The sequence below is a fragment of the Sander vitreus genome, chromosome 4, assembly GCF_031162955.1.
Source record: "Sander vitreus isolate 19-12246 chromosome 4, sanVit1, whole genome shotgun sequence".
NCBI lineage: Eukaryota > Metazoa > Chordata > Actinopteri > Perciformes > Percidae > Sander > Sander vitreus.
The window spans coordinates 30,326,668-30,339,793 of NC_135858.1; the positions used below are offsets into that span (position 1 = coordinate 30,326,668).

At 43.0% G+C, this 13,126-nt stretch overlaps 1 protein-coding gene across 1 annotated transcript in view; it reads left to right on the forward strand.

Moving 5' to 3' along the window:
* Positions 1–202: 202 nt before the first annotated feature.
* LOC144517283 (receptor-type tyrosine-protein phosphatase gamma-like) overlaps positions 203–13,126 on the forward strand; it is a 513,098-nt gene continuing 500,174 nt past the window's right edge. Inside the window, exon 1 of the mRNA XM_078249315.1 lies at positions 203–299. Within this exon, the coding sequence (XP_078105441.1) occupies positions 203–299 (97 nt within the window). The remainder of the gene's footprint in view (positions 300–13,126) is intronic.

The following is a 13,126-nucleotide window of genomic DNA, read 5'->3' on the forward strand; positions in this document are numbered from 1 at the left end:
ACCTCTAAAAAAAATTGTAATAATCCACCGCCCTCCACCACCACCTCTCCACCGTGCCCAGGCTCCGTCTGCGCTGCGTGTCCGGCGCTGCTTTTTACGCAGCCAAGGCGTCGCTGATTTGCCCGCAACAAATATAAAAAGGAGGTGAAACTCAACAGTTGTTGCTGCGTTTTGTTTGCATGTCGACGTGCATATTACTGCCATGTGGAGGCTACTGCAATCGTGCTGTTTCTGCTGCTGCTGGATTTTCTCTCTGGTTTTGCCTGCCTTCGTGCTCCTCTGGGCCGACTGTCATCCCGGTAAGTTTCAGACCCCTCCAAGTCAAACACGGGGCTTTTTTTTCTTCCCCCCTTCTGCTGCTCCTGTCTACGGAATGGTATGTCTAGGAATGTGGTTATCATTGTGGAATATTCAGTAGCGGGTCACTGGCTGGGAATAGCCCGTGCCTTATTTTTTGGGGCTTGACGCGCATCCCCGGCACCGGGCTCGTCCTCTAGAAAACTGTCGGAGACGCAAAACAGGCAGTTAGTGAAAAAAAACAGGATTAGTATGCAGCTGAGTGACCTGTTTCAACCTCCTCGTATCCATTAAAACGCACAACTCTATCACAGGAGCTCATATCCCCCTCCCCTGCTTTCTCCCCCTCTGATGGAACTCATTTCTCCCTCTTTGACTCTCCAATTCCACCTTATTTCTCTCCTTTTTTTTTCTTTTTTTTAACCCTTTAAATAGCAATCAACCTGTGGGGGGGGGGAGAGGGCACAATGTATTGGGATATCATCAAAGGAGCTGTAGGCAAGGGTAGGCTGGGAGTTGGGTCCGGGATAAAAATGAGGAAGATCTGACGCCTTGTCAGCCGGCGGCGCGTTATCTCAGCGCGGCGCGTGGAGCAAAGACAGCAGGGCTGCTGAAGCCGCTTCACACACTCAGGCACACGAGCCCGAAATGTGCAGCTGAGGCTTAAATGTATGCCTGGGGGGGAAGCATACCTGTGTCTCTGTTAAGGATGGTGATGTAGAGCCTTCAGAAGAGTTCCACCAACAATCAGATGTGACTCTGTTATGATACCCCATGTGTGACACTTTCTTTTGGGGTTTGAATGGTGAGAAACAAACAGTCCGGTAGTAAATGCTTACTTTCTCTGATTTAACTAATCTCCAGCTGTTATATCGCCTACTAGAATTTAACTATTTCCCCACCTTTATTTGGCAAAAGGGAAGGGTCTGCTTCAACCACAGCTGAATCCAAAGAGTCCCCGGCCCCCCCCCTTTGGAGCCCATGCCTGTTTTTGGGGCCCAAAATAACCTGAAGAGGAACAACACCTTTTCTTTTTCTGTTGCGTTTACTCTCAGACAGTCGGGAGGAGAAATCAGCTGCATGAAACTGGAAAATAAATCCCCCCCAAAAAAATCTCATTTGACCTTGACCAGAGTGTCCATACACACTGTCCAGCTGTTGACGATGTGAGACATGTCTCAGACACCCTCACAGCCTCTCCAGCCCTACAGGAGCTGGATATGTTCAAATCTGGAGTTAAACATATCTCCCCCCCCCTCCCAACCACACAATAGATCCATATTATGTACGTATGTGATCATATTTTTACTCCCTCTGTGAGCATCTTCGTCATCTGATATGAATTCATATTTGTAAAATGATATCGTATTTACAGTAATAGAGGCATATGGGAAATAAAAAAGGTAATACCCCAATATTTCTAAGCATATACCACCGTATCTGTATCACGGCGCTGATGTTGCTTTCAGAAGATATTTACGCACCGTTAAAATCAAGCAAAAGAGAATGATGCATCTGCAGCGTACATATGTGTGATGGAGAGGTTTGTTTCACTCAGCCTGAGCACACGGGGATGGAATCCAGCCTGTGAAACGACAGAATGACTCAGATCCAATGGAGCCATTTGCATAAGGATGACAGAAAGCCCTGACCCAGTCGGAGTGTGGTGTCATGTCCTGAGTTTGATATCCATATATAATACCCAGCTCTGCACGGCGGTGTGAGCCAAACACGCCTCACTTATTCTTTCTTTAAAGAAATCAGAGAAGTTCATTATTGTGGACCCTTATGGGACCCCAACCCCCCCCCCAGCCCCAAGTCAGAGGAGCCAACTGTGATGTTGAAATTCACCGAGCTGGTGTTGGAGCTGCCTGTAGATATGACATCACAGACCGACTGTATTAGCCTACTTTTCAGCTCAACCAGATTAGCTCATACATGTCTTATGACTCTAATAACACACACACACGCACGCAGGCGCGCGCGCGCACGCACACACACACACACACACACACACACACACAGAATGAGAGAGAGTAGAAAAAGATGACACTGCCCTGTTGTCTAACACAAATCCATCCCAGTATTTATATACACTTAGGATGGATAAATTGGCTTCAATTTCTTGTTAGACATTTAGTTTTTTTTTTTTTTTTTGCCCCTTTATCCTCTCTTTTTTTCACATTTTAATTCCATCTGATCACAAACCTGAACAGAAATGAAGTGGAGTGAGCCGAGGAGGAAGAGAGCGAGCTGCTGTGAGAGACGGACAGTCCTGACGGACGGGCGGAGGCAGAGATAGATGGATGGGAAGAATAATAGTCTGTCCCACAGGTTGAGAATTCATTTATTTGCGGCGGTTCATGAAAACACGAGTTGTTTGTTCTGCTTGGAAATGAATGTTTTTCCCAGACCAAATACCCAGGATGAGTGAAACCAAATGGAGTAATACATTTTTTTTTCAGTAAAGATGCAGCAGTTACTCATTTAAAAAGAGAGGCTCATTAGCGAGTAAAACCGTCTGGTTGTCAGCGTGTTTATTGAAAGGAAACACAACACATGGAACAGACACAAAACAACAACAGGTAAAATATTGTCATATCATTTTGCAGATTTAAAAAAACAACACAAGTAAGTAAAAAAAAAAAAAAAAACTGCCTGCTATGAGAGGAAATGGGACAGGGTAGCTGGGGCTTCTTTCACAGCACAATAATCCTAATGCACAATGACAAAATCAGCCACATGCCACTTTGTCTTTTCATAGATATCTAACGAATGCAAAAATCTAATAAAAAAAAAAATAATAATAATAAGTGGGATGGGGAAAATATATTTCAATGAAATATAAACTATGTAAATATAGGAAATAGGAATAAAAAAACAGACAGATTGAAATTCAGCTTCCAGTTTGGGACGCTTTAGAGCAGAGATCTTTAACAGGGGGTCCTCAGAGCTACTGCAGGGAAGGGGGGGGCCCCAAATTATTGTTAATTCTTTAATTTTTCTTGTTTCCAAGAAAATTTGAATCTCTTAACATTAATCCAACATATTATAAGTAAATATAAATCAGCGTCTTTGTGAAAAAAATAAATACACTGATGATAGGCTTACTGGCCTAGAGGTGACTAAGGTAGCCATCCACAAATACAGTTCATCTTAAGGAGTCACTGTGCCACATGTATGTATGTATGTATGTAACATTAAAACATGATTTATAAAATCCTTTAGGCCACCCTACACGTTATTGTAGGCTTATTTTAATATGCAACTCAATTTAATACATTTTCTGCGATGTAGTAGATGGTCCCTCCTTCGTCTCTCTTTCAGTTAAGGGGTCCTTGGCTTAAAAAAAAACAAAAAAACGTAGAAGACCCCTGGGTTAGCGACATGACAGATTGCTGGAAAAGAAGTGGGCACTGTCACCAAAGAGCAAAGCTACGGCTCAGGACGTGGAACATTGATAATCTCTCTTGACCTCCTCTTTCTATGCCCCCCCCCCTACCACCTCATCGGCATCATGATAGCGGCTGGTAGTGAGCCCGAGTTAGCTGCTTGATGCCACCGGCTGGCAGATGATGTAGAAACAGAGACGAGTGTGCTTCTCTCCTGCTGGGTGTCATCATCCACCCGGGCTCTCAGCGCTGCTCTGCTTACCTTCCAGCCTGCTCATCTCTTCTATTAATAAGGCTCTTATCCAGGAGATTGGCTTTGGGAAAGCACAGGGAAAGGAAAGAAAGGCTTTCTGTAAAGAAAAAAAGAAGAAGAAAAAAAACACGTCACCCGTGGACCACTTGCAAATGTTAATCGCTTTGGTGGCTGATGATTTATAATCAGTTATAAAAGAAAAAAGGAAAAAGAAAAAGGGAGAAAAAAAAAGAAAAAAAAGCGGCATACAAAGGATTCATCTTTAGCATTTCTGGTTTACTGGACCTATTTAATAGTCCAGAGAAGATAATGAAAGATTCCCTCTTTGTATGAAGATGTTGTGTACTGTTGAAACACAGCCTTTCTGTGATAAATGTGTAAATACATCCAGATACATCAATTTTTCTATGTTGAATCATTTTGTAGTCTTATTGAGTCTCAAAACTACCTGCACCCGTTTGAACCTGTGTCCAACACAAAGCAGCTCAGGAAATGAGTGTCAGCGCTGTGACAGAAAAAAAAAAAAACTAGCAGATGATCACACTGGATACAATAAATTGAGAAAAATGTGAAAGTGAAAAATAAGACAGAGAATTGAAAAAAATGAAAAGCGAGACTTTGATTTTTCACAAGATGGAGATCATTGAAATGGCGGTGCGTGGTGTGTTCCTCTCAGCGCTGCTTCACTGAATGTCTTGAGATGAAGACGTAGGTGGTTATGATCAGATTCAGATCTCTCTCAGATGATAATGAGGCTCTGGTTCAGTAGTGCCCCATGTATGTTGTCTCCTCTTTTGAGCTTTGTCAGGTTTGTGAATTTGACAAACCTGAGTGAAATTTGGTAAAGGTTCTCACTTTAAGATTTACATACAGTACGTCTATACGCGTTGGGGGGGGGAGGCTCAAGGAAATGCAAACTGAAGCCATGTGAGAAAGACGCCAGTGATTTGTTTTCTCACTTCCTGTCCATGCGGCTTTTGTTTTTTCCTGCTGATTATAAGATGTCTTATATCATAAAGCAAAACAGCTCATCTTCATCAGAATCCGCAGCCTGTGATTTCCTCTGCGGGGAGGCTCTGACATCCGCAATTATGGCCTCCGCTCCAATTCAATTCAATAAGCTTTGTATAGCCTACTGCAAAAAAGCATCACATCCAACCTGCGGTGTTGGGAAAGCATGGGTGTAATTTACGGGGGGGGGTGTGTTTACAACTCCCGCCAATATTCAAAACTGTTCGGGGTAATGAAGTGAAAAGAGTTTAAATGCTGTGGCAAGCAAATATTTGTTGTTAAGATGAACATCGTTCCTAATATATATATATTAAATAATAATAAAGACATTTGCGTGCAGAGAAGGCACAAATTGTTGCAGAAAAAATAATAACGTGTCGTCCACCCCCCAACCCCCTCCACCCACCCCAGGTGGAGATCTCAACCCCCCCAATGTTGAACCCAAAGTTACACCCTTGGGCGCTTCATCCTCTGAGCTTTCCAAGAGAGTGGAGTGCGTTATTTACTCTGGAGCTTCCCCCCCCCCCCCACACACACACACACACACCGTAATAATGTCATACCTCGCTGCAGAGTGACACCCGCCATGATTCAGTCAAGTGCTGTTAGAAATACAGGAAGATGCAGCGCTGTCGTGTGTACCCGAGTGACCTGCCCGCTGCCAACACATCCCCCGGTCGCCCACATAATGGCCGGTTTGCAGCCACGCAAACATCTGCTTTCTTTTTCTTTTTTTTTCTTCCTTTCTTTCTTTTGGAGGGGATGGAAAGCACTGAACATCACCGCAGGGCGTCCGCTAGCTGACACAGAGCATCACTTTTCCTTTTCCCATCTTAGGCGTGCGGTGTCAGCGTCGAGGCATCACGCCCCTGTCACCGCGCTGCACTTCAGCCCTGGGTTAACCAAACACACAAAGGAGAGCTAGGGGGAAAGGAAGGAAGAAAAAGGAAGAAGACAGGGATGAGACGGGGGGGGGGGGAAGAAAGAGATGTCTGGCCTTCAATCTGTCGCTCTCCGCTACTGAAAAAAAAAAATGAATAGGCCCTGTCGCTCGTGGCCGGGAGGAAAAACAGAACAGTCATTGTAATCTCACAACAAGCGCCTGAGCTGGCACATCTTTTCATCCACACAAACACACAAACCCTCCTTCCATCCATCTCTGTCTCTTTCCGCCCATATCCTTTTTTTCATTCAACCCTCCTTTATCTCTGCTGTTAGAGCGTGTATGCTCATGCACACACATGCAGGAACAAATGAGACAAGCGGGTTTGTTAACCATTCTAAGCAGGCCTCCGTGTCACAGACCCAGAGCCTTTTTTTTTTTGTCGCAGCGATACGGGGGGAGAAGGTTGACATTTAGGGGAAGGGGATTGGATATGCTTGGTGGCCCTCGGTTGCCAACGTTATCATCCTCATCATCTCAGTGCTCACCGAGCTATTATCTGGCCTCCGCTGTGGCGCTTACGCTTGCACGCCGGCTCACGGGTCACTGTATCAGTCAGCGAGGGGCTTGTCAACACCGTCCAAGATTTCCTTAATAGATTGATTAAAAGATATGGTGTCATGTTTTGGTGTGTGTGTGTGTGTGTGTCTGTAAGATGCAGCGGGGGTGGCGTCAGGCAGTTATCCATGTAGGATGCTGCTTTGGTAGCTGTCGCCTTGTCATTAGGAGCTAGCTGCCTGAAAAGGACAGAGAGAGAGAGAGAGAGAGAGAGATGGGGAACCAGATGAATGGAGAAAAAAAGAAAACATCCCTTCTATTGTGCTATTGATTTTTAAGCGGGGAAATTATGCTGTTTTGTTCCACAAAAGGGGGAAAGTAAAGATAAATAGGACCAATAATGATAACAATAGTAATGATGATATTAAGTGCAGAGGCGCTAATGATATCTCGAGAACACCACGAGCCGAGCGTGGAGCAATCGTCTTTTATTTAGTTTTTTTTTCCATCAGCGTTTCTGCTCAGCCGAGCGTGCCTGTTAGGTTTTTAATCTGTTTCTCATCAGATTTCCTTTTTTCTTTTTGTATTAATATGCCAGTGGCCCCACAATGCAGCCTGGAAAAAGGAGAATAGTGGGGAAAGCTGGAGCTGTCTGGCCTTCTCTTGCCGGGCCCCGCTTCTCTCACACTTAACGGGCTGCTGAATATAATATGCCCTCTTCAACCAACAGCAGCAGGCACTTTTTTCTTGTTCCACTTCATTGTTTTAATCAAGTCCACTGCTGGATTATTTGGAGAAGAAGATGGGGTGTTCCCCTTATCATTTTCTGGAAGGTGCCTCCTGATTTCTAGCTCAGTCCAGCCTGTGAGAGCTGCTCTCCAACAGCATTCACCCCATACCACTCATCTCCCCCCCCAGCCCCCTCCCATCTCTCTCCACTTTTCTCACTCTGCTTATTCTGCTTTGCTAAGTCTTGTTTGCTTCCGGCAGGGTTTCGTGTTGGCTGCCATATGTTCCGCTTCCCTCTGCCGTGATAAACCATCATGCTTCTGAAGCAGGCGTTTCATTCATACGTCTGACTAATGCCGGAAAAAAAACTCTACATCCGGCATCAAACACACTTTGAAGTAGTCTATTTCCAACATAACTCTAGCTAGCTTGTCTTTAAAGAAAAACAGCAGTAGAACACACTGCTCGGCTTGTTGGACGGATTTGTACCCAGCAACGACTCTGCCATTTCTCTCAGCTAGTAACAAGGGCTGGGTATCAAACGCCAATACTTTTTTGGCACATGCCAAAATGTGTTTATAGCACTTAGTACATAAAAAAAACAAAAAAACGGCGACTAACAAACACTGGCATTAAATGCCTGGGTACATTTGTAATCTTGTTGTACTCATCTGATTCAAATTAAAAGTCTGGCAGTTTCGGATGTTTGAGTGATGCAAAGTTGTTGTACAATCACTTGTATTTAAACAACAGCTGATAAACTTGGATTTTCTTGGAGCTTTTGGCCACTTATACCACAACAAATGACACACACACTTTTTTTACACATCCAGCAGACACAGAGCAACATAAGCATTGATTTGGAGTCGTGTTTGTGGCCACCAGAAGAATGTAAGTCAAATATTCACTCTCCTTTTAGCTCTGGTTTGGTCTCCACCAACTTATAACGCACAGCTCTTTAGCTGCAAAATCTCCAGTAGTCGCTAACTTTGTCTGTCTACTGTTTGGTGCCAGGCATGTAGTGTCAGTGGCTTTAGAAGGGCTTTCTCCCAGAGAACAGCTGTCTGCTGCTGCTGGAGCTTGAGGTTGAGAGTGAAGTTTCCGTGCTGGAAAACTAAAATAAATAGCTTAAAGAGGCTGAAAGCTGTTCTCATCAACCATTCCTAAAACACAGGGCTTTCAAGCCAGGGAGCTGAGTTCGTGTCCCGGGAGAAGATAAGGGGAAAAAAACCAAGACTTTCACCCAGGAAACAGGTGTTTGTGTCCCGGGAGTTCTATTTAAGGGGACCCTAACCCTAACCCTAAACCACAATCTTTTTTTTTTAAACTTAACTAGTAATTTTGGTGTCTAAACATAGTCTTGCATTGCCAGACCTACCTCCACAGCACTGTGGAGGAGGGTCTGGCTAGTCCACACAGCATTCTGGGATGGGAGAAAAGCATGCTCTGGTTTATTGGTATTTCTTTAAACCAATCACAATAGTCTTGGGTGGCGTTAAACGCCGTACGAAGCCACAGTGCCGCTGCAAAATATCCCCAGGAGGGAAGTTTATTTGGTGGAATATGTATACGTTCAAAAGTTGTTTTAAAGTTGTTTTTAAAAATGTGTTTTAAGATCAAGATCAAGATTAACTTTATTAACTTTATCGTCCCACAAGGTGGGAAATTTGTCTTGGGCACTTAACCCATGCTGCAGCCATAAAACAAACAAAACACAATCAACATACAATACCATACAACAAACCATAATATGACCCTGATGGTGTGTAAAACACAACATGGTGTCACGCAGTGCATATAGTTACTCTAAAAATAAGTAATACAAACAAATAAATATCAGCGCAGTGATCACAAGTGCATCAATAACAATTGATCCCCATCCCCATCATCAACCCGGGCCTATTCTGGCTTTTATCTGCAGCTATTTAGAAGTTTAATAGACACAGGAATAAATGAGTTTTTGAATCGGTTGAGTCTGCAGCGAGGTACTCTAAACCTCATATTCTCATATTCTGTGTGCAGAACATGAGACGTGTCACTAACAATTCTTTTGGCTTGTCTCAAAGAAGCCTGGTCATAAATACTCTGCATGGATAAGTTCTCTTTAACAACATTTTCTCTGAATTTGTCAAAGTAAGGTATCAAAAACAGTCAGTCCCTCCAGAAAAACACGATTATGGGATTGCATAATTCAATGCATAATCAGCCAAAGTCCGCGTAATTATGCAGGGGGGGGGCGCATTTTTTCAAATACGCCGCACTTTCGCCGCATAAATTGCCGATTTCCGCGCAAAATATGCGGGGCTTGCATGATTTCATAATCCCTGCATTTTCGTTGCAAAAAAGTCACATACAGTATATCTTAGCAGGAAGTTGAAAAATGTTGCGTTTACTTCACACAAGAGAAGCCATTTTCCCCTGTTGCCATGGGAACGTTAATTGCGTGACGTGAACATCACCGAAAAGCCGCAAACGCCGCGATGAAGCCACGATGAAACCGCAGTTTTTGCAAGTTCCCGCAATTTCATCACATGAAATTGCTTGAATATCCCACATATTCCATCGCATTTTTTTAAGAAAATGTGCCGCATAATCAAGGATTTTTGCCCGCAACAATCACAAAAAAACTCTTTTCTAGATTTTTCTGGAAGGACTGAACAGTACAGGTTTGGAAATGAATTTAGGAGTTACCCAGCCCTATGGCCAACAACAGCAGCAGAGTTAAAGATTAGCTGAACATACTTCTGGCAAAAAACACTTGTTTTGTCTCCATTTTGTCTCGGTGAACCAATAAAATGCTGCATCACACCCTGGAATGCGATGGTATAGCGTGCAGGCAGAAACACAACAAAGAGAAAGGAGAAAGACACAGAGACAGCACGAGACGCTGATGAGAGCCGAGAGGTGTACGCAGCCGAGCTCCCTTTTTATTTATTTTTTTCATTTTTGCTAAGCGGGATGCCAGGGGAGAGCTTCTGTGTCACTGTGCAGGGCTGCAGTGTGTTAAAAGGAGCTTAGACTGACAGGCTGTCCAACGCCATGGAGGATGACGAGCGTAACCCACGGCGACAGCAAACAAACAGCGTGAGGTGAGAAGAGAAAGAACCGAGACGGGAAAACAAATGGACAGGGCAAAAGCCAAAGAGAGTTAGAATTCCACTGTACCACCACCACCACCCCCCCCACACACACACACACACACCCCCCGCCTTCCTTTAGATTGAAACTTGTGACACCGCCAGTCGTTTTTGGAAGCCGTTAAGATGCAGCGTGATGAGATATTGCTGACACAGAGGCGGCTGACGGATGCCAGGTGGTGTTTTTTTTGGCCATGGGCCTTCGCACCCCCACTTCCCTCCGGCTCCACCTTGGCACATGTCAGGACTTTCAGACACTTTGTGTTCTTTTGTCAGGCTCGATAGGTGGACATTCACTCCGGAGCTGTGACAGCTCTCCGATGCACCGGTGAAAGGTGTAGATGGGTGTTCCTGCCATTTTGCCAGAACGTTTTCTCATTCTGAATGTTGAAATGCACTTCACTCGACTCCCATCAGTCACCTGCGCTGAAAGAGGAATGGAAGCGGCTGCTTTCTCCCGGAGAACGGTGAAAGAAATGTCACCATCTCACTAGGTGATGTTGTGTCAGTCAGACGACAGTCCTCATGTTTTACGGAACAGTTTAGACAGCTTTTCACTCCGTTCCTCTTGTTTCTTCTTGGCCTCTTAACTCCCTTCTTTCTTCCCTTTTCCTGCTTTTTCCCCCCCTCTTCACGTTGTTTCTCCTATACTCTTTCTAAATCACCTTACGTCCTTTTATTTCATTTTGTCGTCCCTCCTTCTGTCCTTTTCATCTTTCTGTCTTTGTATCACTCTTTCTGCTCTTCTGACCCTTTTTTTGTTCTACCATTTTTTTTTTTTTTTTCTTATTGTCTTTCCTTCCTTCGCTCTTTTTCATCTCCTCTTACTGGCCTCCTTTCTGTTCCCTGTGTCCCGTTTATCCTTCACTTCATTATTTCAACTTTTCCCATCATTTTTACTTTGCTGTACTTTCATTCTGCCCTTGTTTCTTTCTTCATCATCTCTTCTTAAATTTCTTTCTCCTCTTGTCTTTCTTTTCGTCTCCCCTGTCATTTCCCTTTCTTTTTTTTCCTTCTTTCTTTCTTTCTTTCTTTCATTCTTTATTTATTCTTGTATTTGGTTCTTGTTTCCATCCCCCTGGGTTTCTCTGCTCTCTGGTTTACATGCTGCTGTAACCATGGATTATTATTCTGAACACAGCCCAAACTAATGTCCATGAACTTAAATCCCATTTTTCACCAAAATGAAGAAATGTATGCACGCACACAAACACACACACACACACACACACACACACACACACACACACACACACACACACACACACACACACACACTTATTTTACATTTGTTTAGTGCACATAAAGGTGTATTTGCAGTAAAAGTCATTAATGAATTAAGCCATGGAAATTAGGATTCAGGATGAATCTCAAAGTCGGCATCAAGATGCAAAGTGTTGAAGACATACGGACACCTTTTAAAACCTCCTCGTTGGCTGTTAATGAGGAAATAAATATAATATGATCATTTTATGAAGATAAATAATGACAGAGGAAACCAAACTCATCTGGGAATTTACAGCCTGCATCTGATTTTCTTAGTTTTGGCCATGTTTCCCATCAGTGATAATCGTCTTTTTAGTCAGAAGGCTAATTGCTGAGATCTGGCTTCAGTAAAACAGCACCACCAGCAGCAGCAACAACCAGATGTTCACACAAGTTTTAAACAAATACAGGAGGACACAAATGTTAATCCTCAAGATCGCTTTACCTTTTATGAGAAGTATGACTCTATCATTTACTTTGTCAAGAAACCTGCTCCAGTGACATGGACCAGGTCTCAGTTTGGAGACTTTTTTTTAACACAAAGCCAGTGTTACGAACTGGAGGAGTGATGTTTAAAAAATGTGGATCTCTACCAGGCAGGGAGATCTGATGCTTTTAGATAGATAGATAGATAGATAGATAGATAGATATATAGATAGATAGATAGATAGATAGATAGATAGATAGATAGATAGATAGATAGATATATAGATAGATAGATAGATAGATAGATAGATAGATAGAATGCCATTTATTGTCATATCATTAAAAAGGAAATTCAGAGTGCTACTCCTGTAAGGTGCCGCTAGTTAAACAATATAAACTCATTCTCTCCACACATTCATTCATACATTCCACACAATAATAAATAAATAAATAAATAAATAAATAAATAGATAAATGAAGCAGTTAAAAACTGAAATTGTTAGAATATTGCACATTGGTTTAAACACATTCAACTTGTGCTTGTTTTGTCCATTTCGAGTTCTGATAGCTGTGGGGAAGAAGCTGTGTTTGAGGCTACATTTACATTGCTACGTTTTGGTTTTTAAGCAGAGTGTTGAGCCAAAAGCGATCTCCAGTAGAAGAACTAATCTGTGTTTAAACTAACACGCCCAAACCAAAATATCTCATCAACATTCTCATATACTGGGCATAAACAGGAGGCAGCATGTATACTCCGCCTGTTGCTGGTAATGCCATGGTAACATTAGTAGCTTAGTCTAGACTAAAGAACGAGACGTCAAGAGAATAAATCCTACTGACTTTGGTGATCCACAGAATTTTTCCTCTAGTGCCACCATGACTTTGAAATTGTTTGGTTCACATTGAAATTTCTGAAAATTGGATGAATTGCCATTAAAGTTGATTCAGACATTCATGTTCCCCACATGATGACTTGTAATCACTTGTAATAAACCTGAACTCAAAGCACCGCAGCGAGTGTGGTTGGAGACGCTTATTAGTCTTATTTAATCTAGGACATTTTTCAAGTTCCCAAATAAATGTATGTAACCTAATGGCATCAGGACACATATCATCCTGTTAGACAGAGAGAGCGAGAGAGAGAGAGAGAGAGAGAGAGAGAGAGCATATAATT